General features: G+C 36.9%; 3 protein-coding genes across 4 annotated transcripts; 1 reads left to right on the forward strand and 2 right to left on the reverse strand.

Moving 5' to 3' along the window:
* Window positions 1–224: 224 nt before the first annotated feature.
* Window positions 225–2,368, forward strand: LOC120190497. Its single transcript, XM_039193575.1, has 6 exons — window positions 225–451; window positions 595–969; window positions 1,060–1,112; window positions 1,504–1,541; window positions 1,740–2,057; window positions 2,198–2,368. The coding sequence occupies exons 1-6, from the start codon at window positions 439–441 to the stop codon at window positions 2,226–2,228; spliced, it is 828 nt and encodes a 275-aa protein (XP_039049506.1). The 5' UTR covers window positions 225–438; the 3' UTR covers window positions 2,229–2,368.
* A 1,597-nt stretch (window positions 2,369–3,965) lies between these two features.
* LOC120190495 (26S proteasome regulatory subunit 7A-like) lies at window positions 3,966–7,544 on the reverse strand. Its single transcript, XM_039193574.1, has 10 exons — window positions 7,398–7,544; window positions 7,046–7,127; window positions 6,328–6,419; window positions 6,168–6,245; window positions 5,972–6,033; window positions 5,246–5,390; window positions 4,903–5,121; window positions 4,639–4,820; window positions 4,254–4,429; window positions 3,966–4,161 (listed from the first exon to the last, which is right to left on the reverse strand). The coding sequence occupies exons 1-10, from the start codon at window positions 7,482–7,484 to the stop codon at window positions 4,004–4,006; spliced, it is 1,281 nt and encodes a 426-aa protein (XP_039049505.1). The 5' UTR covers window positions 7,485–7,544; the 3' UTR covers window positions 3,966–4,003.
* Window positions 7,545–8,365: 821 nt separating this feature from the next.
* Window positions 8,366–21,487, reverse strand: LOC120190658 (protein STRUBBELIG-RECEPTOR FAMILY 6-like). Of its 2 annotated transcripts, XM_039193715.1 has the most exons (18): window positions 21,404–21,487; window positions 20,950–21,262; window positions 20,058–20,190; window positions 19,895–19,966; window positions 19,737–19,802; window positions 19,584–19,655; window positions 19,417–19,488; window positions 19,233–19,304; window positions 19,085–19,150; window positions 18,907–18,969; window positions 18,504–18,814; window positions 17,745–18,028; window positions 17,234–17,505; window positions 16,661–16,688; window positions 9,613–9,717; window positions 9,282–9,421; window positions 9,022–9,178; window positions 8,366–8,755 (listed from the first exon to the last, which is right to left on the reverse strand). In XM_039193715.1, exons 2-18 carry the CDS (start codon window positions 21,050–21,052, stop codon window positions 8,600–8,602), a joined length of 2,172 nt encoding a protein of 723 aa, XP_039049646.1. In that variant the 5' UTR covers window positions 21,053–21,262; window positions 21,404–21,487; the 3' UTR covers window positions 8,366–8,599. The 2 variants fall into 2 exon arrangements, with proteins under 2 accessions (XP_039049646.1, XP_039049645.1); XM_039193714.1 differs by lacking the exon at window positions 21,404–21,487 and having other exon boundaries at window positions 20,950–21,365.
* Window positions 21,488–24,917: the final 3,430 nt, after the last annotated feature.

Here is a 24,917-nt window from a genome sequence, read left to right on the forward strand (position 1 = left end):
ACGAAGGACCACAGCCACAGGAGCTACGAGAAGAAGTCGACCTTTTAAAATGTTTTCAATGGGCCTTTCTAACCCACCAAATCATTCGGCCCTTTAATACTGATCCTTGCCTTTGATACAGTAAAGGCTGAACCTGGGCACGTTATCCAAACCAACCGACTGCAAATATCAGACAAATTGTCGTTGCAGTACCAGTGTCTGTGCGACTCTCTCTGCTTCACATTGTTTCAACTTTTTGTGCTCTTCCTCTGCATCTAAATTTCTACACCTATCTGACCCAGGCTCTTTACGCTTGTGTTACTCTGAAATTATCACTATTGGAAGGGAACAAATCTTTTTTTTTTTTTGGTCACTGAAATGTTGCACCTCAAGTATGTTATTATTATTTTGCTAAGAGTACAAGTCCCGAGTTTGATTCTTTGGGCTGAATGAGCATCCATGACTTTACTAGGTACACATTTCTTACTGGTTTGTCTTTCTTTCCATTGTGTTTCTCTGCTTCCAGAGGTTTTATTCGTTGTTTGTGAATCACTTCACCAGATTCTACTGAGAATTAAGTATGAACATCCTTATTGTGCTCGACTGCGTGAACAGATATTGCCAGCGCTCAACCTTCATTGCAGAGTCCAGTGAGGGTTCAAATCCTTATTCATGGTCAACTCTCAACTAATACATGGAAATTGCCTACAAGAGTAAATTTTCACGTGGGGCAACTGGAGAATCCAAGTGGAAGACTGCAGATTAGAGCTGTTGCTACCCTTGAACCCAAGTGCTCAGTTCCAAAAGAAGATGAACACAAGAAGTCACAGCTTGGTGGTGGTTCGACTCCTTCGTCAACTCAGCTTGAATCCTTCATTCCCGGGGACTCAGATGAAGAACTGGATGACAGAGAAAAGTTAAGACGGAGGAGAATTTCTAAAGCAAATAAAGGAAACACACCATGGAACAAAGGCAGGAAGCACAGTACCGGTAATTGACTTTGGTTCTATAATCATCCTGTTTCTGTTTTAATTAGTGCATTCTTGGATGTACCACAAATGCATGTGTTTTCATCTGCAGAGACACTTCTGCGGATAAGGGAGAGAACAAGGCTTGCTATGCAGAATCCTAAGGTGATGTCATGTAAGAATTTTTTTTATGTTTATGAGGGATTGAACTTAGTATGTTTTAGGTGCATATAGTGAAACCAAACCATTTTTCCAGAGATTAAGTTATATCTATTTGAATTAATATAACTGGTCCAAGCAGTTCTTTTTACCATCATAATCCCATTATGGATGGATTATGGACTAATATTTGGTTTATGGATGCTAGTTAAGCATATAACCAAAAATAACTAATTTGTATGAAAATAAACAATCTTTTATTATAGACGTATAAATTGGTATGAAAGCTCTGTAGCATAAAAGAGGAAATGAACTATTTGAATAGGGAGTTAATGGTGCTATCATATCATCATATATAATTGCTTCAGTGTTGTTTAATAAAAATTTCAAAATGCAGGTTAGAATGAAGTTGGTTAACCTTGGACATGCTCAGAGGTGGGTACTTTACAGTCAGGGTTTCGGTTCTTCGATAGTACTCTATTAGTTCTTGTAATTCCTAGTCATTTAGCGATCTTATATATGTCCTAAATCTTGGATTTATGTTTTCGTTTACCATATGTCAAAATTCTAAAAGTTATTTATAGTTTTCTCTACCTAGTTAATATCTACATTGACTCCATGATTATCCTACAGCCAAGAGACGAGAGAAAGAATTGCAACAGGAGTAAGGATGGGATGGGAAAGGCGCCGTGAGAAGTTAATGGTGCAGGAAACTTGCCACTTTGAGTGGATGGACTTGATTGCTGAAGCTTCCAGAAAAGGCTATATTGGTGAGGAAGTGCTGCAGTGGGATTCGTACAAGATGCTAGATGAGCAGTTGACAAAGGAATGGCTGGAGAGCGTCGAACAAAGGAAAACGATGCCTAGACCAAAAGGTAGCAGGAGAGCACCAAATCACCTGAACAAAGAAGGAAAATTGCTGAAGCCATTGCAGCCAAATGGGCCGATCCTGTAAGTGCTTGCATTGTTATGGACTGTGAAAGTACCTAACATCGAATTAATCGAACTGATGCTACTTCATGTTGATTTTAATGCTTACAAGATATCCTTGATGCTTCGCATCTAAATGTGGGTTTTCATTTCCTAAATAGGAATACTGTGAGAGAGTTTGCTCTGGCTTGATGAAATATCATGGCATATCAGAAGGGGCTCAAAGAAAACCAAAGAGGAAGCCAACGACTAGTATACAGTCTAAGCAGAGCCCTTCCAAGATGAAAGCTAATGAAACCAGCTTTTGTTCTACTAGTAAGAATATAACCCCAATCGAGTGGTTGAGGTTACGAAGAAAAAATAAACCACTTTATAAGGATGTCATGGCGAGTTCCAAGCTTGAGATGTTGAAGAACATCGGAGCACACAGAGCAGCTGAAGAATCGAAGAAAACCGAGGCTGTTGAACGAGCAAGGTTAGTCTTTGCTTATAATCTCCCAGCATATAACATGATGTCTTAATCATTCCCATGGATCATCCTCATGCATTTTGGGTATACCAATGTGAAAAAATAGTTTGCTAATTCACTGGATAACTCAACGATTATATATGACACTGCTGACTTTTAATTGCTGATGCTGAGAAGGCTGCAAAAGCCCTTGAAGTTGCTGCAGTGAAGAGCCCTGTTGCTCGAGCTTCACTCATTGAAACTAGAAAGCTTATAGCAGAAGCAATTCAATCAATTGAATCGATAAAGCGAGGACGGATTACATCCAATGATCCGTTTAGCCTCGTTGAGAAAACAACGCAGTCCGGAAAATAGTAGTTTGAGCCAAGCAGACCAGAAAGAAGTGAATGGGAACCAATTCCTTTCATTAAGTGAGAAAAACGACTTTAGTTTCCCCAATTCTATACTCCCAAGGATACTGAATGGTGGCAGTGATGAACTTCTCTGAGCTCATAGTCCATTGACTCTCAATTTGGATAATTTGATTAAGAAGTCTGATTCACTTAAGCAACTGAACCGTTGAAAATAAATAGGATTATCAATGGAACCAAAGGTCTGATGAAGGACAGTAACGTGGCTTCTAAAGCAGTTGCTGTAACTTAGAAATGGGTCCATGGTAGGCTTGTTGAAGTCGCTGAAGGAGCTTCATAAATTTCATAAACTAAGTCACAGATCTTCATCTGTGCTTCCTGAATTGAGCTATGAATAACGTGCGATAAAGGCCAACGACCTTCATGAATCGGCTTAGGTACTGCCACTGCGTTGTGGAGTCCATACCCTATTATCAGCTATATTTAACGTTTTCAGTTTACGCTATTGTCAGCCCATATGTAACATTCGCAATTGGCAAAAACTTGTTTTCATAACCTGCACTTGAAGCACAGATGTATCTGTAGGTACTTTATTAAAATTCTAATATTAGATAAGTAGTGGGGTGGAAAGGGTACTTCTTATCTTCACATTTAGCTCTATTGACCTGCCTTAAAATCTTCCGATCATGAGTACTAAAATCTTGGTTTGGAGTTTCCATGGAAAACTGTGGTGCTCGTGTATGTTGTATATTTACGTGTATACATCTATTAAGACAGCCTATCATGCAGGTTTGATTACTAGGCTGCAATCACCAGGTGAAAAGAAATTACAAACCTACAACGATGTAACTTTAATTAATTTATTCTTTGTCCTTCCAAATTTCAACGATGGAATGCGAGTCCTTTCAAGCAAAAAACACAGCTTTAATTGAGATGCTGTCTTGGTGGGTTTTGACCTGGGAATTAGTCATTTTCTCCACCTCTTTTTTCATTTTTGCTCACGCGAAAGAAAGCAGCAGGAAGGAGGCATATGCGAAATCCCTATTGAAACAAATTTATGAAAAAGAAGCACCGAAAATCTGTTTCAATAGATTGAAAAAAGTACACATATTTTGGTTTAAGACAGACAGGAGCTAAAACAAACTTCATTAATTGTAAACCATGTATTTGGGCGTTGCACTGAACTTTTGATAACCTTTGATGACTTTGTTGACAGCATCAAGGAAGTCTTTTTCTGTCACTGTCTTCCTTCGAGCCCGAATGGCATACATTCCAGCCTCTGTGCACACGCTTCTTATGTCGGCTCCTGCCAATTAAAACCACAAGTAAATCCGAATTAAAAACCATAGTTTGACAGTAAAACAAATAAAACAAGAAACTTCACAGAAAAAAACTTACCAGTGGAATTAGGACAAAGGCGGGCCAAAAGCTCAAATCTAATATCACGCTCACAGTTCATTGTTCTTGTGTGAATTTTGAATATCTGTGTCCGACTCTCCAAATCAGGAAGACCAAACTCAACCTTACGATCCAGTCGTCCAGGACGTAATAATGCAGGATCTAGCGTATCTGGCCTGAAAATAGCAAAAATAAAGAGACAAATGCAAAAATCATATTCCTATACATTCAAATACTTGTACAATTAATCAAATAAAACCTTATGTGAAGGTTATTGGATTATGTCCGAGTCACAATGGTGTAAAGATAAAAAATAAACTGCTGGATTGTTTCACAAGACAAAACTGACGCGAAAAAGGATGAAACTATTGGTTGCATCTTTAACCTGTTTGTTGCCATCAAGACTTTAATGTTTCCACGAGCATCAAAGCCATCAAGCTGGTTCACAATCTCAAGCATAGTACGCTGAACCTCATTGTCTCCCCCCACACCATCATCAAATCGTGCACCCCCGATTGCATCAATCTCATCAAAGAACACAATGCAAGCTTTCTTTGATCGTGCCATCTGCAGCAGATAACATTTTTGCTTAATGAAGGCAAAAGAAGGTAGTCTAAAATTTAAACAGCAAACTTTTGCAGGTTATAACCTGAAACAGTTCTCGAACCATTCTAGCTCCTTCACCAACATACTTCTGAACAAGCTCACTTCCAATAACACGAATGAAGCAAGCATCAGTTCTATTCGCAACAGCTCTAGCGAGAAGTGTCTTGCCAGTTCCAGGAGGACCATAGCAAAGAACACCCTTAGGAGGATCAATTCCAAGCTTGACAAATTTCTCTGGATGAAGCATAGGTAACTCAACAACCTAAAAGAACCAAGCTCGTCAATCAATACATGTTAGGCTTTAATCCTAACCTATTATAGAAGAATAAATAATAGCTTTCTATGTGTTTGCTTATACATATTAACATAAAAAAGATCACACATACTTCTCGCATCTTTTCAATCTGTTCCTTGCATCCACCAACATCATTATATGTCACATCAGGCTTCTCTTCCACTGTCATCATGGTCACACTTGGGTCAATTTTAGGAGGCAAAGGAATCTGTATCTGATATTTATTGCGATCAACCCTGAAAAGACATAAGAACAGTCGATCAGTGAGAAGTTTATACACAATCAAAGATAAGAACATACAAGGACTTAAAAGCAGAGTTTGCTTCAAAAACGAAAAATGAACACAAAAGTGAAATATCATAAAAGTATGACCATTAAATTGTTACCGCAATTTTTTTTAGTAAAAAAGAAACTTATCAGCACTTCAAAATGAGGTGAACATATGTAAAACAAACTTGGTGCCAAGTGACTGTATTGTTAAGGTTAAATCTTTGTTTTAAAGAGAAAAAGGTTACAAAACAAAGCAAATGAACAGTGGTTCAAAATGAATGTCTTGTGGTTTTCTATGTGCTCCCTAGTAGTGGAAACAAACAAATAATCCAAAAATTGCAAATAAACATCTACCTACAAAGCTATAAAGGCTACAAAAAGATGCAACAATAAAACTGCAGCGGGTGTAATAAATTATTTATAGGATATAAAACTTGAAATAAATTATTTACAGGATATAAAACTTTAGGTAAATTGTAAACTACGATACATGCACAGTAACAAGAATTCATGCCTGAAACCTTTTAGTACCAAATAGAGAACTTACCCAACACGCATGCCTTCCTCTATATCAGTGGGAGACACTTTGTCACCCAGCCCGACAACAAACTGCAGTGAGAACCCAAATGCATATCAAAGGAAAATCAATGCCCATCTTCTGACAATTAAGTGATTTAACTAGAAGGTTTAAGTTAAATCACCCCAATTGGTAAACATGGAACTCAGGGTCTTAAATTACATACCTTGGCAATTTGCTTCACATTGATAACATATTTGGCATCTTCTGTGTTTGGATTAATAATCTTCGTGCATCTTGCTACCTAGATGAAAAATATAGGCAAAATGATTCATCACAAATAACTTAAATACATTCTTAAAATTCCATTAGTAAAATTAAAAAACCTGAAGTGGTTGCTCTTCCTGCATCATTTGCTTATCGGAGACAAGGTCCCATTGGCTGGGTGCAGCTAATCCAGTGTCCGACTCCTTGATGCCTTATTTTAAAATTATACCATCATGTTAAACAGTCAAAACGCATTAAGAACAGAACTCTGTTTCAACAAATTTGTGAACAGTGGCAAATGAATAGTACTTTTAACTTTAAATATTGGTCGCATTACTCAATAGCTTATTGTGACAATAATGGTTATTAAACAAAGTCGCACGATACACTGTTTGCAGCTGGCAATCAAGAACACACGAGAAGAAGAGAGATTGCAGAAATGTGCTAATGCTATAAGGAAAAGGCTTTTCCTGGTAAATATTGGTCAGATACTGCAAACTATGAATGGGGGGGCAAGCAGGTATATTCCCCAAGCAGCTAGCTTATGCTTGATCCACCGTAACCCATTTGACAGATTTTTACACGGCAACATAAACTGAGAGGCCATATTAATTGAACCCCTCCCCACCCCCATTTTTTTATTGTGTTAAAGATACATATAATACACATACGCATGTCCCAAATTATTCAACATGCTGTAAAAAGCACCAAAAAACAAGCCAAAACGTATACCTAAACAAAACATCATGTTTAATCCATATAATACATGACGACGTAAAAAAAAGGCCAGCAAAGGGCTTCGTAAACATAAGAACGGGAAATAGGTGAACCCCGTACCGCATAAATCGTTTACTTTCTTTGCCATCTCCTTAATCTCCTTTTCAACTTTCTTTATGCTGGTTGAATAAGGCCCTAACCCTGTCAGAAAAAAAATAGTATTACTGCTACTACAGAAGTGAATACAGATGAAAAAAGTGCAAATAATATATATTTAAATTTACAAACCCTAGAAATTCCGTGTGATGTTAGGATAGCAGCTCAAACAACAAATAAAATACTAAACTAAATAATCAAAAGCAATTAGGCAAACTTCCAGAGATGAAATAGATCGGACAGGTGAAAATAAAAGAAGAAGAAAAACAAATCGAATATTCATAGGATAAAAGGGGGGAAGAAAATAGAGTTGTACATAGGTTTTGAGAAGCGCAATATCGTCTTCGTCGAGAGGTCGTGGGTTTTTCTCGTCCTTGAACTCGTCTTCTGGTTCCGGTGCCATCTTTGGGTCTCTCCCTTTTCTTCTACCTCGTCGCTTCAACAAAGAAATGAGAAACTGAGACGGAGAAATATATATATATATATATATATATATATATATATATTATGACAAATTATTCTATTACTCACTTTACTATGATATCTTCTGTATTTGGTCTATATAATTTAATTTATTCATTTTCAATAATGTAATTTTCAATTCTTTTTAAAATTTTGATCCCGCACAATGTTAAGTTCTATCATTGCTATATGAAATCAACGAGGATGGGTGAAGTGGTAAGCAGCTTGATATCAATTAAACAGATCTTGAGTTCGAGTCTTTTTATATATAGAAAATCTCTGCTAGAAGGCTCACCAAACATAATCAGGTGTGTGATCCGGATCGGTTCGTATTAATCAATGCAAAGCCTTAGAACATAAAGGGCAAAACAAATAATCATTAGTATATGCAGAATTTGTAATTTGTAAATTGTAGATTTGTTTTTTATTTTATAATTTGATGATTTTAAATTTTGTAATTTAATCATATTTAAAATTTTAATAAATATTTAGATTAAAATTGACTATAGAAACTAATAGAAAAAATTGACCTACAAAAATTGGTTTGATTTTAGAAAGATGATTAAAAAAGTCCATTTATCTATTAATACAATTTATTATTTAATCAAGTAAAAAATGAATTAATATTTTATTACATGTTTTAAGTTTTTTAACTATTGAAGTTTTTGACTAAGGATAGATAAATTTTTATTTATATTTGATATTCGTTTGATGATTATGCTTATTTTAATAATAAAAATTATAATTGTGGGATTAATTCAGCTAGTAATTATTTGACTCAATTATTAATCCAACAATTACTATTGTAAAGAGAACCAGAGAAACACCAATAAAGTGCAACGTGTACAGAGAGGATGAAAGAACTTCAGTTGATGACACTGGTTGGACTATATTGCAACATTTTACAAAGTGCAGGGTTGACTTGAAACTGAAGCTAAAATTAGGGGGTTGTATATAAACATTAATAATATTGTAATCAAACAGAAACACACAGCACGATTACAATCGCAAAGTCCTCATCTCCAACAGTCAAGCAACGCTATATAGCGCAGCAATTTAGGACATATAGTCATGTGATTCATCGGTGCTGTTGGTTCGTCGAGAACCATATTGGTCCGTCCCTATTGTCCTCTTACTCATATTAGCTCGTTGAACCAATCGAACCAACGCTTGAACCACTTCCGACATTGGTGGCCGAAACTCAGGTTCAGGCTGCCCCAAGGAAAATCATTAAAAGGATTAGTTTGGTACTACGGCTGTGCATTCGTTTTACGAGTTGCTCTCCATTTCCCATTGGTTTAGAATCCGGACAGGTAAGTATGAGTTTGTGTTTTACAGTATGTCTATTCTCTTTCTATATGTTTAGAAAATTGACTGTTGCATCAACACCAAGCTTATGCACAACTCATTGAAGATTCAACATGGTGAAACAAGAAAAAAAAGGAGCTAGTCTGGCTTTTTTTCAACCAAGGCATTACCTGGACACAAAGTGCAATAACATCGGCAAAACGAGAGAGAGATTTAATAGGGTAAAGCCCTTCAAGTGCTGGATCAACCATCTTAGATAGAGCATCGATATCATGGAGCTGAGGCGTTGCCCATCGAACCAAAGATTGCTCTAATCTTGGCCTTGTGCTGTTAAGAATACCCACATGTTACGTTTAGAATTGTGGCGAAATAACAGGATTTTATTACGTTAAACGATGGAATGCCCGGTTCTCCATGGAGGATTCCTCACCTATCAAATGGCTTACGCCCTGTGAGAAGTTCTAACATAACCACCCCGAAACTGTAAACATCACTCTTCAGGGAGTACTGCCCAGACATAGTAACCTCCGGTGCCTTGTATCCAGACCCCATGTCATTACCATTCAGTAACTGCATTGAGAATAAAGGTTGCCAATCCTGAGTCTATGAAGGAAATAGAGCAAATCGAACAAAATAGACTTGATAATTCAAGGAATAAATGCTTTACAACATAGTTCGGGATCTAGCATGAAACTCAATAACTATGAAGGAAATGACAAATTCATGCAATAAAAGTGAATTCTGTGATACACGATATTCACCTGATCTGCATTGGGAATATAGGTTGGCAATCCTGAGTCTGAAAGGTGAGGATTGAGCTCAGCATCAAGTAAGATGTTGGCTGACTTGATATTTTTATGAACAACATGTTGGTAATGCTCAATCCCACATAGTGTTGGAAACACTATTGGGAATGGTATTTAAGGCTTGACATTCCACTTCCTTGTTGAGTGATAGAGAACAAGGGGGGCTCTCGCGCACCGCCGCCGCCGTCCGTCCGTCTCGGCTCGGCACGGCACGGCACGGCACGGCTCGTGCTCGTGCTCGTGGTCGAGGTCGAGGTCGAGGTCGAGGTCGAGGTCGAGGTCGAGGTCGAGGTCGAGGTCGAGGTCGAGGTCGAGGTCGAGGTCGAGGTCGAGGTCGAGGTCGAGGTCGAGGTCGAGGTCGAGGTCGAGGTCGAGGTCGAGGTCGTGGTCGAGGTCGAGGTCGAGGTCGAGGTCGTGGTCGTGGTCGTGGTCGTGGTCGTGGTCGTGGTCGTGGTCGTGGTCGTGGTCGTGGTCGTGGTAATACGTGTCTTGGACACCGGATACTATCTTTTTAGAGAAAATTCTTGAGGAATTTCTCTTTGAAAGAAACAAATGGAAAATGTGAAAGATATCAACTGATATTTATAGGCTGCTGAGGACTGTTTGAATTTCAAATAATAACAGCTGAATTATTTTTTATAAGAAATTAAACAGTTTATTCCTAAATTAAATCAGAAACGTTAAGATGTACCTGGACTGATTTACAGCTTTGTACAGAGGAGACAAGCTGTTAATATCAGGAGTTACAGGAGTTATTTGATTTAATTCCAGGGGTTACATGATATAATTTCGGGAGTTATAACAGCTGAATAATGATACAATGAACCTGGACTATTTCTGAGTCAGGTTCATCTAGTCGTTTCAGCTGTTACAAATAAGAGGTTTAATCCTGAAATTTTATGGACAACTTTAACCCTATTTCTAGCCTATAAATAGAGAGCTATATTCAGCTTCTCAACTCACTCCAAAACATTCACAATTCACTTACCAAAGTGTTTTCTAAAGTTCTCTCTGTGAGTTCTCTCTGAGTGCTTTCCGATCAGAAGTGCAATACCACCAGCAGTCCACTCCGGTTTCGGGTGTACGGAATTCGGAGCGACCGTGTTAACCTCGGGGGACGGTCCGCCTACTGCAGCGATTACACACATCGAGGCGAATTCGTTTCTAAGGCAGTGGTTCTTACCACGACACGGTTTACGAATCTGTTCTTCTTAATTACTGTTTATATTTTCAGTCAGTGCTAACGGTGTAGTTTTGCAGTTCATATATCCAACAATTTAGAAACGAATTCCCATAAACTGCAATCATGTCGACACCTTTGAGCAAACTCATTCCCGATCTTTCCAAGCTCGATGCACTTGATGGAAAGAACTATAGAAGGTGGTCCCAAAGAATTCTTATATTCTTCGAGCAACTTGATCTTGATTACGTGTTGCTCAAGCCACCACCTACCATGCCGCCAACCCCAGCTGTTGGTAATGATGCTGATGCGGTCCTCAATGATGATGCCTTAGCAACTGCCGCCGCCGCTCTCGCTACTTACGAGAAATTCGAGAAGGATAACAAGACGGTACGAGGACATCTGCTCAGCCACATGTCAAATAAACTATTTGATATGTTCCTTAGAGAAAAGAGTGCCAAGGCAATATGGGACACTCTCGACAAGAAGTATGGTGCGGATGATGCGGGGATCAAGAAGTACGTTGTCGGCGAATGGCTCAAATTCCAGATGACAGACGACAAGCCAATAATGGATCAAGTCCATGACTATGAGAACTTAGTCGCTGACATCATCGCTGAAGGGATGCAAATGTGTGAGGTGCTGCAAGCCAATGTACTCATTGAGAAACTGCCCAAGTCCTGGTCCGATTACCGTAACTCTCTTAAGCATAAGAAGAGAGACATTTCGCTTGAAGAACTTGTGGGCCATATGAAGATTGAAGAAGCCAACCGTTTAAAAGATAAGCTTACTAATTCTATGAGTAATTTATCTTTTAGAGCTAACTTGGTTGAGTCCAAATTTAAGAAGATCATGAAACGTGGGAATCAAGACAAAAAGACGAAACCACAGAAGGCTACCAACTTCAAGAAGTCAGGAAAGGCCAAACCGGAAGGAAAGACGTTCAAGTGTTATGTCTGCGGTTTACCTGGCCACAAGGCTTACCAATGCCAACACCGCTCAGACCGCCAGAATGACAACAAGCCACAGATGCACGTTGTAGAAGAAGATGATGAGATCATTGCTGCGGTGGTCTCAGAAGTTAATCTGGTGGAGAACAGTTCAGAATGGGTAGTTGACACTGGCGCTTCGAAGCATTTCTGCGCAAGGAAGGAGTTTTTCACTGAGTTCGAGGATGGAAACACTGGTGAACGTGTGTACATGGGGAACTCTAGCAGCTCTGAAGTGCTAGGCAAAGGCAAGGTTTTACTCAAGCTGACTTCTGGTAAAACTCTGGCTTTAAATAATGTTCTGTTTGTACCTGCCTTGCGTAGAAATTTGATAAGTGGTGGGCTTCTGAATAAGGCAGGCATTAAGTTAGTTTTTGAGGCAGATAAACTTGTACTTTCCCGAAATGGTGATTATGTGGGGAAAGGGTTTTAAGCAATGGTTTATTTGTCATAGAAACTCAATTTAATGAAAATAAAGCTACCACTTCTGCTTATATTGTTGAATCCATTGATATGTGGCATGCTAGATTAGGACACGTGAATATTCATGCTTTAAAAAAATTAATGAATATGAATGTTCTGCCTAAACTAGACACAACTAGCTTTAACAAATGTGAGATTTGTGTAGAAGCTAAGCATACTAAACCTCACTTTAAGACTGTTTCTAATAGAAAGACTGAACTGTTAGAACTCATTCATACTGATCTAGCAGATTTTAGAAACACTGAAAGTAAAGGAGGAAAACACTACTACATAACTTTTGTAGATGATTATTCAAGATATACAAAAGTTTATCTCCTAAGAACTAAAGATGAAGCTGAAAACTTCTTTCTTATTTATAAGGCAGAAGTTGAAAATCAGTTAGATAGGAGAATCAAACGAGTTAGATCTGATAGAGGTGGTGAATATGGATCTAATTTCTTAAAAGATATTTGTGAAAAGAATGGCATAATTCATGAAACATCAGCCCCCTATTTTCCTCAACAGAATGGTATAGCCGAAAGGAAAAATAGAACTTTAAAAGAGATGATGAATTCTTTACTAATAAGTTCTGGGTTATCTGATAACATGTGGGGGGAGGCCATTCTATCGGCAACTCATATCTTGAACCGAGTTCCTCATAAGAAATTAGATTCTACCCCATATGAATTGTGGAAAGGATACGCTCCTAATTTACAATACCTGAAAGTGTGGGGGTGTCTGGCTAAAGTGGGCTTGCCAGACTTTAAGAAGTTCACCATCGGACCTAAAACCGTTGATGCAGTGTTTATAGGGTATGCTACGAATAGTGATGCATACAGATTCATGCTTTTACAAGATTATTCTATTTGTGAATCAAGAGATGCTGTTTTCTTTGAAAATACTTTTCCTTTAAAGGAACCGAGAATAAATATTGAAACACAAATAGAATATATTCCATCAACTTCTTCTAGTAAACCTGCTAGGTCTTCTGAACAAAATGGTTTTGAGCCTAGAAGAAGTAAAAGGCAAAGAGTTGAAACCTCTTTTGGACCAGATTTTATTACTTCCTTTATTTCTGAGATAAATGATTTAGACTTCATTTCAGATCCTATAGCTCAAATTTTTCTATTAGATGAGGATCCTAAAACTTTTGAAGAAGCTATAAGATCTATCGATGCTAGTTTTTGGAAAAGCGCTGTTAATGATGAACTAGAATCGATAATGTCTAATCATACTTGGGAATTAGTTGACTTGCCTAAGGGATTCAAACCAATCTCCAACAAATGGGTCTTCCGGAAGAAACTAAGGCCAGATGGTTCGATTCAGCGATACAAGGCAAGGTTAGTCGTCAAAGGGTTCACTCAAAGGTTTGGTTTAGACTACTTTGATACATACTCTCCCGTTACAAAAATCTCAACGATTCGTGCATTATTTGCACTAGCCTCTATTCATAAGTTGCAGGTACATCAAATGGATGTTAAGACTGCTTTCTTGAATGGGGATCTAGATGAGGAGATTTACATGGAGCAGCCACTAGGTTTTGAGGCACCTGGTATGGAAGGCAAAGTTTGTAGACTCAAAAAGTCACTCTATGGACTTAAGCAGGCTCCTAAACAGTGGTATGAGAAATTTCATAAAACTATTCTTAGTTTTGGTTTTGTTGTGAATGGTTCGGATGCTTGTGTGTATTCGAAGATGTTTGAAACTGAATGTGTTATCATAAGTCTTTATGTTGACGACATGTTGATTTTCAGTTCTAACATTGAGTCCATTAACAAAGTTAAAAATTTCTTGTCCACTAAGTTTGAGATGACAGATTTGGGAGAAGTAGATGTAATCTTAGGAGTCAAAATTACCAAAACTGAGAAGGGATTTTCTTTATGTCAAGCACATTATATAGAGAAAGTGCTAAAGAAATTTGACAGTTTTGATGTCGTCCCTGTTCGAACTCCTTATGACCCTAGCATACATCTAGTTAAGAATAAAGGAAGTAGTGTTTCCCAAACTGAATATGCTAAATTAATCGGAAGTTTAATGTTCTTAATGAACTATACTCGGCCTGATATTGCTTATGCTGTGAGTAGACTAAGTAGATATACTCATAATCCGAGTGGTGAGCACTGGATTGCGCTTAAACGCTTACTGAAGTATCTTAAGGGTACTGTGAATTGGAAACTTGAGTTTGTTGGCTTTCCTGCGGTATTGGAAGGATATTGTGATGCCAACTGGGTTTCTGATAATGATGAGGTAAGCTCTACGAGCGGGTATGTTTTTACTTTGGGTGGAGCAGCGATCTCGTGGAAATCATCAAAGCAGACTTGTATTGCTCGTTCTACCATGGAGTCAGAGTTTATAGCTCTTGACCTAGCTGGGCAAGAAGCCGAGTGGCTCAGAAGCTTGTTAGCAGATATTCCGTTGTGGGGAAGACCGACTCCTCCAGTTTCATTGTTGTGTGATTCACAAGCTGCGATATGTGTGGCTAAGAACCAAGCTTACAATGGTAAGAAAAGACACATTCGCATAAGACATGAATCAGTTAGACACTTGATAAAGAATGGAGTGCTCTCTTTAGAGTATGTGAAGTCGGAAAGGAACCTAGCAGATCCACTTACCAAAGGGTTAAGTCGGAAGCTGGTCCTAGATTCGTCGAGGGGGATGGGTCTAAAGCCCATTGGTTGAGGAATTCATGGTGGATACCCAACTTAGTTATCTAAGTTCCATGTGGTCAAACGAAACCATGGAAAGACTCATAGTGCACATTCCTACTGCCTATCCCTATGATGAATAATGTGCATGCCCAGGATGAGCTTAATTGCTCTTAATAAATTCATAGCCCAGGCTTTGGGTGGTCTTAGTGAGAAAGACTTGATGAATTTACCGATTTTGGCTGAATATCTATTCTTAATAAGTTCATAACCCAGAGTGAGTGGGTAGGAAATGATGAACTTACCGACAGAAAGGTTGAGTTTGTTAAACTCTTAATAAATTCAAATCCAAGTATTTGGATGGTTCTAGTGAGAAGGACTTATTGAATTTACCGATAAATGAGGTTGAATATTTATTCTTAATGACTTCTTAGCCCAGAGTTTGGGTGGTTCATTTATAATGAACTTGAAAAAAGTCACCATACCCTTTGTGAGGTTGAGCTATTATAAAAGCTCTTAATTATTTCATATTCCTTTTTAAAGGGTGGTTTATGTTGAGATAAACTTGATGAAATAACCTATGTAAGTGAGAAGGGTTAGCCGCCTTCTATGAAAAATGTTGGGCTATTTTTCTAGCACACTTACTAGAAACCTGAGGTAAGATGGCCAAATATATACTTTTGTATATATATCTTACACATCGAGGACTCAGGTGGATGAAGGGGTTAGTTGTGTGTTATGAGTTTACCCTGATCTTAGAAAGTTCCAGACTAGTTTCACTTATCTAAGAGAAGGATTGCTCATCATCACTATGTACTAGTTCCAGATATGTTCACTAGTGCTTAAGCAACTAATCTCGCTATTACTCTTCTGGAAAGCTTGTTTTCGAGTTTCAGAAGATTTCTTTCGCATTAGTGGGGGAATGTTGGTAATGCTCAATCCCACATAGTGTTGGAAACACTATTGGGAATGGTATTTAATGCTTGACATTCCACTTCCTTGTTGAGTGATAGAGAACAAGGGGGGCTCTCGCGCACCGCCGCCGCCGTCCGTCCGTCTCGTCTCGGCTCGGCACGGCACGGCACGGCTCGGCTCGGCTCGTGGTCGTGGTCGAGGTCGAGGTCGAGGTCGAGGTCGTGGTCGTGGTCGTGGTCGTGGTAATACGTGTCTTCGACACGTCCGCGCGGATACTATCTTTTTAGAGAAAATTCTTGAGGAATTTCTCTTTGAAAGAAACAAATGGAAAATGTGAAAGATATCAACTGATATTTATAGGCTGCTGAGGACTGTTTGAATTTCAAATAATAACAGCTGAATTATTTTTTATCAGAAATTAAACAGTTTATTCCTAAATTAAATCAGAAACGTTAAGATGTACCTGGACTGATTACAGCTTTGTACAGAGGAGACAAGCTGTTAATATCAGGAGTTACAGGAGTTATTTGATTTAATTCCAGGGGTTACATGATATAATTTCGGGAGTTATAACAGTTGAATAATGATACAATGAACCTGGACTATTTCTGAGTCAGGTTCATCTAGTCGTTTCGGGAGTTATTTTATGGACGGTCCGCCTACTGCAGCGATTACACACATCGAGGCGAATTCGTTTCTAAGGCAGTGGTTCTTACCACGACACGGTTTACGAATCTGTTCTTCTTAATTACTGTTTATATTTTCAGTCAGTGCTAACGGTGTAGTTTTGCAGTTCATATATCCAACACAACAGACGGTGAGCAAACTTCATGAAGGTACCTAGAAAAAAAAATTCCTTTTATGAATTCGAAGTAACCATTGAACACAAGAAAATAAGCACTGCAGGTAAGAAGGTCCCTTGCATTATAAATAGATAACTGAATATTACGCATCTGATCTTGACAAAAAATTGGAGATTCTTAATATTCAACAGATACTCTATTAGCGTCTTACAAATGATTACTTCTCAATCACGGCATCTCTAATTTAAGCCATGACAACAGTGTTAACCCTATCACTGATCTACCATGACTTTGTTAAGGTTTGATGGAATACCATAGCATGACTTGGAAAAAGTTGAACAAGACACACTCGACCACAAATTAGTAAACTGTTTCAATTAGATGGTACAAAAGCCAAATTAACCCGGGTTGCAGAAGAAGACGATAGAGGAGAGTAAAATATATTGCAGGTTAGGATGCTCTGAATTAGCTGTCCTGAAGGAAGCGAAAAGGAGAATACATGCAACTCCTTCCCTTTTCAGTGATGATCTAAATTGAGATAAACTGTAGATATTGTTCTCCATTATTGAATTATAAACTTACTCTAGTGCACGTGCAGTCCCCAACGCAATTTTGACGCGGGAATTCCAAATCAAAGGCTTGCTGTACTCATCTGATAGATGCAGGAAGTCATGAAGTGAGCCATTTTTGTAGAACTCATAGACAAGCAGGTGTTGCCCATGCACTGAACAATAGCCAATCAGCTCTGTTACATTAGTGTGATGCAGCTGAGATATATTTGAAACCATCTCTATAAATTCATCAGAATTTTCACTGGGAAGAGCTGTTGAATCTATTTTCTTCACAGCAAGAACCTACAGCAGTATAAACAAAAGTTGGCATATATATATATATGAGTATTGAGTAGATAATTTTTATAGCAGTTAAGACAATTAAAATGTCAAACTATGAAGGAAAAAAATTAGGGAGATCAGAAAATTTGGCATCTGTACTCTGTAGTATTAATTGCATTAAAGGGTTATATTTTCATTGACGATAATTATTCAGCATTTATGTTGACATAACCATGGTTTTCTAGGAAGCAAGAGTCTACCTTGCCATCATCCAATTGGGCTCGATAAACGCGTCCAAAAGTTCCTTCACCAAGAAGATTTTCAACACTGAAACTCCCCGTAGCTATCTGGAGGTCTGCTATTGAATATGATGTAACATCTAAAGGAGCTGAGACAGCTTTCTTAACAACAATGGACTTATTAGAAAAGTCTTCTTCATCAAATGATTTGAGACGGTCTACAGGTGGGGGTCGAAGGTTTACTGAAGCGGGTTTATCAAACATCTTGGTGTCAAGTGAAGAGGAAGATTGAATGGATTTCCTTTCTGCAATACAATTTTAAGCATAAGAAACAGATCAAAAGAAGAAAACAAGTGTCCAGCTGCATGAAGTAGCATTTAAATGTGATAAAATAAGAACATTTTGCCACCATTATGGAGTCATGATGGGATTTCTCATGGAGCATATATTCTTATAACCTACTGAAATTTTACGGCATCAGTTCGCCACATTTATATTATATTGAGCACAAACTCTGGATATTCCATGCTTCAAATGAAGTCTTAAGTCACAACACCAAGGAGATTCGTTCTGAATCAAAATCCTTATATGTTCTTAAGAGATTTAATAACTACAAGCAAAAGGTTATAGCTGTTTGCAGCTGAAACTGAAACACACTCACAGAAGCAGTTAATTAAAATGCACAGCATTACAAGCAACATGGAGAAAACAATAAAGATAGATATATGATGCGACTCAACTAGCCACTACGCGGAATTGCAGGTAAAGTATGAGAGTTACCTTGCACTTCCTTAGAAGCTAGAGGAGCAAACGATTGATTATCAAGCTTTTCAATATCTGACGATGATCTCCTGGATCTTCTCTTCACCAGAAAGAATGCTAGTATAGCGCTAACAATAAGGATAGATATCACAATTCCTGCTATGCCTCCACCTCCAATCCCTGATTTGCTGGTACTCCCACTACTGGAACCACTGTCTGGTGGGGAAGTATGGCTAACAGATTTGTGCATTGTGTTGTTTCTAGGGGCAGGAGGGGTACCAGGTGGAGGAGGGGGTGCAAGCCCTGAACTCCATGAATTACCGTCCGTCCTGTCATGGAGATTTTTCAAATTGAACTTGTGAAGAACTTTCTTTGACACAAAATATAAATAGAGCACTTGATGATGAAGTCAAATGCTTACTGCAAATTGATACTTTTCAATTGATCAGGTATCCAGCCGGTAAAATGGTTATTGGAAATATAACTGACGGGCATAAAAACAACTATCATAAGGGCAGTATTACAGTTTCAATTACATGATAAGAAAACAAGAGACCACAACATGTTAGAATATTTAAACTGATATACTGGTCACCCACAGATTATCAAGGGGAAGGTTGGCAAGGACATCAATAGTGCCTGTAAACTGGTTGTTTTGCAAGTACCTGCAAAAGGGTAAATGATATATATTCAAGAAAATCAGCCATATATACTTGTTCCATAAAAGATATTGCCTCTAATACTTACATAGACTTCACACTTGTAAGATTCTTAAAACTCTCAGGGAGGGCATCAGTTAGATTGTTGAAAGAGAGATCCCTGAAACAAAAAGTAAAAATAATTGCAAACTTGGTCTTTAGTAAATTAGCTTAAAAGACAGACGTACATGAAAATCTATATAATCTAATTGGTAGTAAGAAGAATATCTTACATTGTGGAGAGAGAAGAAAGTGGTCCAAACATTTCATTTAATTGGTACTGTAACTGGTTATGACTAAGATTTCTGCATTTCCAGTGGTAGAAAAGGGAGAAAAAGTATAAGAGCTTAAATGACTTTGGACTTTGTGTGATAAAATAAATGTTTGGAACATTACTTACAGGTACTGAAGAGAATGCATCTGATTAATGGAATAAGGGACGCTTCCAGTAAATTGATTATATGCAAGATTTCTGCATATAAATGAACACATTATATAAAGTTCACTAAAAAATCAGAAATGAAACAATAGTAAATTCTCATATGTAACTTACAGCCGTGTCAAGTTCTGAGGAATATTATATGGTATATTGCCTGCAAGATTGTTTTGGCTCAAGTCCCTGCGGATTTTTTCAAATCAGTGTGAAGACCATACACAAGCATGCATAGTATACACACAAACACACACATCGTCGAAGATTAGGTTTCTTACAGTTCCTTCAATGATGTCAAACTTTCAAGGTTGTAACCCACTGAGCCAGAAAGTCCAAGATTTGACAGATTACTAGTAAACAGGACAGTCGAAGAATTTAACAGTTAGGAACAGCATGAAGGGCAAAACATCTCAAAGGAAAACAGGGAATACAGAAGATCACATTTCGGTGACAACTTGGCCTGAGCAAGTAACACCTTTCCAGGGCTGCCCACATGGATCACCATTGTTAGCAGTCCATCCAGTAAGCTGCTGCGGTGAATTTAAACTGCTGAACATAACCCCTAGGGCAGTAGCTGCATGTCAAAGATCACACAAGCAGGATGAGTAACCCAATGAGAGAATTTCTAATTACAAATCTTAAATTCTTTGGCGGCACTGTAGTAAGAGTTCAAGAAAAAAATATATATAACATAATCAATCGTATGTTAATGTGTGCTTTCATGCACGTATGTGTGGTTTAACAAATTTATCCATCCAGCAAGTGCGTAGTACTTAGGTGATCCACAGTGAACAAGGTATAAATTAGAAATTATTAGTCCGAACAAGATTTGGCCAGAAATAATGGAACCAAAAGAAAACAGCGAAATCTGAAAAATGATCTCAGTTTCAATGAATAACCTTTTAAGTACTGGAGAACTGATACCTATTTCCAGTATATAGAGAGAGGGAAAGAAAGACCAAGTAACATGGCCGGACCCGAGTTTGCTGTATATACAAACTTGTCCAAAAATCCATATCCTATCAAGTTATGAACTGAAATGACAAATGAAAAACCAAACATTTCTCATCTCTTATCTCCATAATCTACAAGAACCCAGCTGCGAAAAGCAATATCAACATTTTTAAACATCGCTAACAAAGTTAAAAAGGCAATGCAATGAAGTCGGCCCATTTGAAGCCGCAAGCAGCTCAAAACAGATAACAGAAAGGCAACAAAAGCAAAAGCCGCATAAAAGAAGAAGAAAAAAGAACAGATTTACCACGAAACTTAAACATGTGCAAAATCTATATGAGCAGAATAAGGCATAAAAGCAAAGCGAAACAACACCAACCATCGCCTTGATCTGTTGCACCATCGGAACACCTAAGCTTGAACCCCAAAATGCAGACTGCAACCAGAACCAAAACCAAACCTGTTCTCCATTTTCCCACCATCTCTCCCTGAACTGGTCACTTCCCAGAAACCATAAATAGTTTTGGTCCGAGGCCCCCTTTCTTATTCTTCCAACTTTATAAAAAATTGATCATTTTTTACGGTGCGAATTTTATACATATTTAGCCATACGCAAGAAAAAGTTGGGCAAGCACGATTTGCAAGAAGAATCCCAAGCCACGGAGAAGCTTATATGTTTACACAGCCTATGCCTGTAGCATTATCATCTACATTTATACTTAAATAAATATGCACAACACGGTTTTCCATTATTTGTAATTTGGGTTTTTGTTTTTTGTTCCATTCTGACGTGACTGACACTGTTAAAAACGAAAAAGTAAAGAGATGCTTACGCTTTGGTAGGCGTATATGGCTTAACTAAATACTTACTTCCTTCATTATCATATGATAAAACAGCACTCGTAGCTTTCACAATGCCCACACGTTTCTTTAGGCTTTGGGGTTTATTTAATTTGTAGCCATACTTATACAGTAGCTGGATGTTGGAATCAAAGAGATGACCACACCACGCAATACATTTCATAAGAACCAGAAATAAAGAAGAAGAGAAAAAGATAATAATAAATTGCTTTATTGACGGAATTATTGATAAATGAATTAAATAAACACATTTGCTTTTTAAAATAGTTGAAAGTGGAAAGCATACTGCATGATTTGTCTATGTCATTACCATCCATTTTAAGAAAAGTATATTACCTGTTCATAAATTTCTCCCTGTTTTGAGCTTTGGGTTTGGTTTGTTGTAATAGAATTTTCAAGTTGTTTAGGCAAAGATTCTTGAACGGTTAAAGTTGGTTTCAGGATGAGTGAATTGAACACAGTGACAGTCACGGTCAGATGATGTAAGAAGGTAGCAGATTATGATCAAGACTTTTCAGTTTTCAAATCCTTTTAATTGTTTTCTTCAATAAATGACAATGTGTTGATGTTGATTATAACTCTGAATCCAAAAACAATTCATTTGGAGTTAGTTTATTTCTGTTTATCAGGGTAGTTGAACTAAACTGGACTGACAGAAAATTATTGCAGGAAGTATACTATATTTTATACATAATAATAAAATTATCTCCAACGTCTTACAAATAATTGTTTTAATCTTTATTTTTCCTAGTATTTTAAATTTTAATATTTTAACTTTTGATAAAAAAAATTACTGTTAAAATAAAATAGTTCGTTGATTAATGGTCAATAAATTTTATTGATTTGACACATATCACATTATTACTTTAGATAACATGACATATATCACGTTATTATTATAAATGATATGATACATATCGCGTCATTACTTGAGATGATGTGACAAATATCATGTCAATAATTGAGCAATAGAAAAATAACACGTCAATGTGTTGATCATCAATGAACAAACAATTTCCTTCTAGTAAGGGATATATCGACAAAAAAAAATACTAGGGTTTAAAATGCTCCAAAAAAGAATAAATGTCAAAATAATAATTTATGCAAATGTTTAGACTAATTTTATTATGTCATAATGTTAAAAATAACCTCAAATGTTTACAGAAATGGTCAGTTTGGTTCTATTATTTTTTTAGCATTTTAAACTCCAACAATTCACTTTGGGGTAAAAAAACTCTCTCTATAGATTAAAATCATTAGTTAACACGATTAACGCTCCAAAATATGATATTTTGAACCTAAAATGAAATGTTTAGTACTAAAATGTCTCAGAAGAAGTAATAAGGATAAATTAATTATTCTATCAAATGTTAAGAATTTTTTTTACATAAAAAAATGTTAGGAGCCAAAATACAATATATATATATATATATGTAACACCCTTAACCCATATCCGACCCGAATATGAGTCCGATGTGTCACATTGACTTTTCAAACTTTGACACTTAAAGAAAAACATGAAAATTTTAAACTTTCATTAAAACCAAATACATTAATTTACATAAAAGAGACCACACAATTCAAAATCGATCAGAGCATTCGTAATTAACCACTTATTACATGCCAACACTCTATACACAACCAAAATACCTACTTTGTCAATTACTTATGATCTGATCTTTTAATAGTAATGTTGTCCTTGCCGCCTCTATTACTGCTCCTTTTGATTCTTGGTACCTACGTGTAAATCACTTACACGCTAAGTTATAAACTTAATGAGACATAATATAAATATATATATATATATATATATATAACAATGCATTCATGAACATGCATTCTTACCATCTGATCATGACATCTCTATTTGTATGCATCTATTTCACTATAACATATATGACGGTAACATGCACATATAAAACATATATTCTTATGCTAATTCCACTTTAACTTATCTTTGAATTGCCCATGTACATTATGGAGAACAAAGGTATGTGAGTACATAGAGGTTGTGCACTATACTGTCACCACAGCTCGTATAATTCCCTCAATGGGCACTGAATATTTGTCCCAAAGGACCACTATGTCCCGAAGGACCACTGATTGTTCCGAAGAACCACTATGTCCCGAAGGACCACTGATAATCCCTCGACTTTTGGCATGCCAATTATACCTATAGCTCTCATATTAAATAATATAGACTTAATTATAAATACATTTCTCATTTCATATATATTTCATCACTATCCATGTAAACACATAAGTCACTTCATATGATCATTTTCATTATTTCATATATCTGGAAGAATTCTCTGATAATGACATTCATTCATATGATACCATGTTAATCATGAATGAAAAATTCATGAAATGCATGAAATCACTATAACATTAACACATATATATGTATGCATGTGCATGAATATAAAATCATAAATTCAATGATAAGATATAGACTTATCGCAAGTCTTGTCTCAATTCCATTTCATCTAGGATATGCACTCACCTTGGCCTTGCTTATTTTGACTTGATCCTAATCTTTTTTTTTGTTCCGGAACGAAATTACATTTTATATCTACATAGTAATACATTGATACTAATTAGTATACTAATTAATATATTCTAAACTATCACTCCATAGGCTAAAAAGAAAGTTATTTTCATCTTTTAATGAAAGTATGCATCGATGCACTACACCATGTATCGATGCATCCCTTGACGGGTGCATCGATGCACAATCTATGCATCGGGTCATAAATCTCATTCGATGTTTGTATTTTAAGGGGGTGCAACGATGCACTACTTGTGCATCGATACACTAATGACATTCGATGTTTTTATTTTAAAGGAGTGCATCGATACACCCCATGTGCATCGATACACCTTGAACAATTTCTGGGATTTTACCCTTGATGCATTGGTACACATTGAATGTGCATTGATGCACACAGCCCATAAATGTTATTTTAGCACGAAAATCTCTTCATAATCCTCTCAACACTTCATATTTCCCATCTTTTATCTCCTTAACTTGCATGCATCTACTTAAACTAATTAATACCCATTCAATACCTCTTATACTTAAAAAAAATCAATCATCCACATAGATTTCAGGAATCTCCCTCAAAATTCCAAATATGAACTCTTTTTTAAAATTCCATTCAAACACTCCTAATCTTTAATTATTCCTACACTCTTTATCTTGTTGTTTTAAAGCAAATTAAACTTTCCTTAAGCTTAATTAACATCTAAGGAGCAATACCAAACTTAAAATTCAGCAAACAATTAGCTTATGAAAAATCTCACCTTTGCTATAAGTCTTCACGTTTGGGAGAAAAGAAGAGAAGAATAGAACTCTGGAACCTTGGTTTTTCTTTCTTCTCTTCCACGTGGAACTAATATATATAAATCCATTCTTTAATTATTTTCCTTGCAAAAGATCATTCTATCCTTCTATTCTTTCTTCTTTATAATTTGATCCTACAC

The sequence above is a fragment of the Hibiscus syriacus genome, unplaced genomic scaffold, assembly GCF_006381635.1.
Source record: "Hibiscus syriacus cultivar Baekdansim isolate YM2019G1 unplaced genomic scaffold, ASM638163v2 tig00116962_pilon, whole genome shotgun sequence".
NCBI classification, from domain to species: domain Eukaryota; kingdom Viridiplantae; phylum Streptophyta; class Magnoliopsida; order Malvales; family Malvaceae; genus Hibiscus; species Hibiscus syriacus.

Excerpts from the sequence above, each read along its gene's own strand:
- LOC120190497 (XM_039193575.1), top strand. Across the intron at positions 1,113-1,503 it reads TTGCTATGCAGAATCCTAAG|GTTAGAATGAAGTTGGTTAA; the intron begins GTGATGTCATGT and ends TTCAAAATGCAG. Across the intron at positions 2,058-2,197 it reads CAGCCAAATGGGCCGATCCT|GAATACTGTGAGAGAGTTTG; the intron begins GTAAGTGCTTGC and ends TTTCCTAAATAG.
- LOC120190495 (XM_039193574.1), bottom strand. The coding sequence starts at position 7,484 with ATGGCACCGGAACCAGAAGACGAGTTCAAGGACGAGAAAAACCCACGA. Across the intron at positions 6,034-6,167 it reads ATGTGAAGCAAATTGCCAAG|TTTGTTGTCGGGCTGGGTGA; the intron begins GTATGTAATTTA and ends TTCTCACTGCAG. Across the intron at positions 5,391-5,971 it reads GAGGAAGGCATGCGTGTTGG|GGTTGATCGCAATAAATATC; the intron begins GTAAGTTCTCTA and ends ATGTCTTTTCAG.
- LOC120190658 (XM_039193715.1), bottom strand. The coding sequence starts at position 21,052 with ATGGTGGGAAAATGGAGAACAGGTTTGGTTTTGGTTCTGGTTGCAGTC. Across the intron at positions 19,967-20,057 it reads GGCCAAGTTGTCACCGAAAT|TAATCTGTCAAATCTTGGAC; the intron begins GTGATCTTCTGT and ends CCTGTTTACTAG. Across the intron at positions 19,151-19,232 it reads CTTACAAGTGTGAAGTCTAT|GTACTTGCAAAACAACCAGT; the intron begins GTAAGTATTAGA and ends ACCCTTTTGCAG.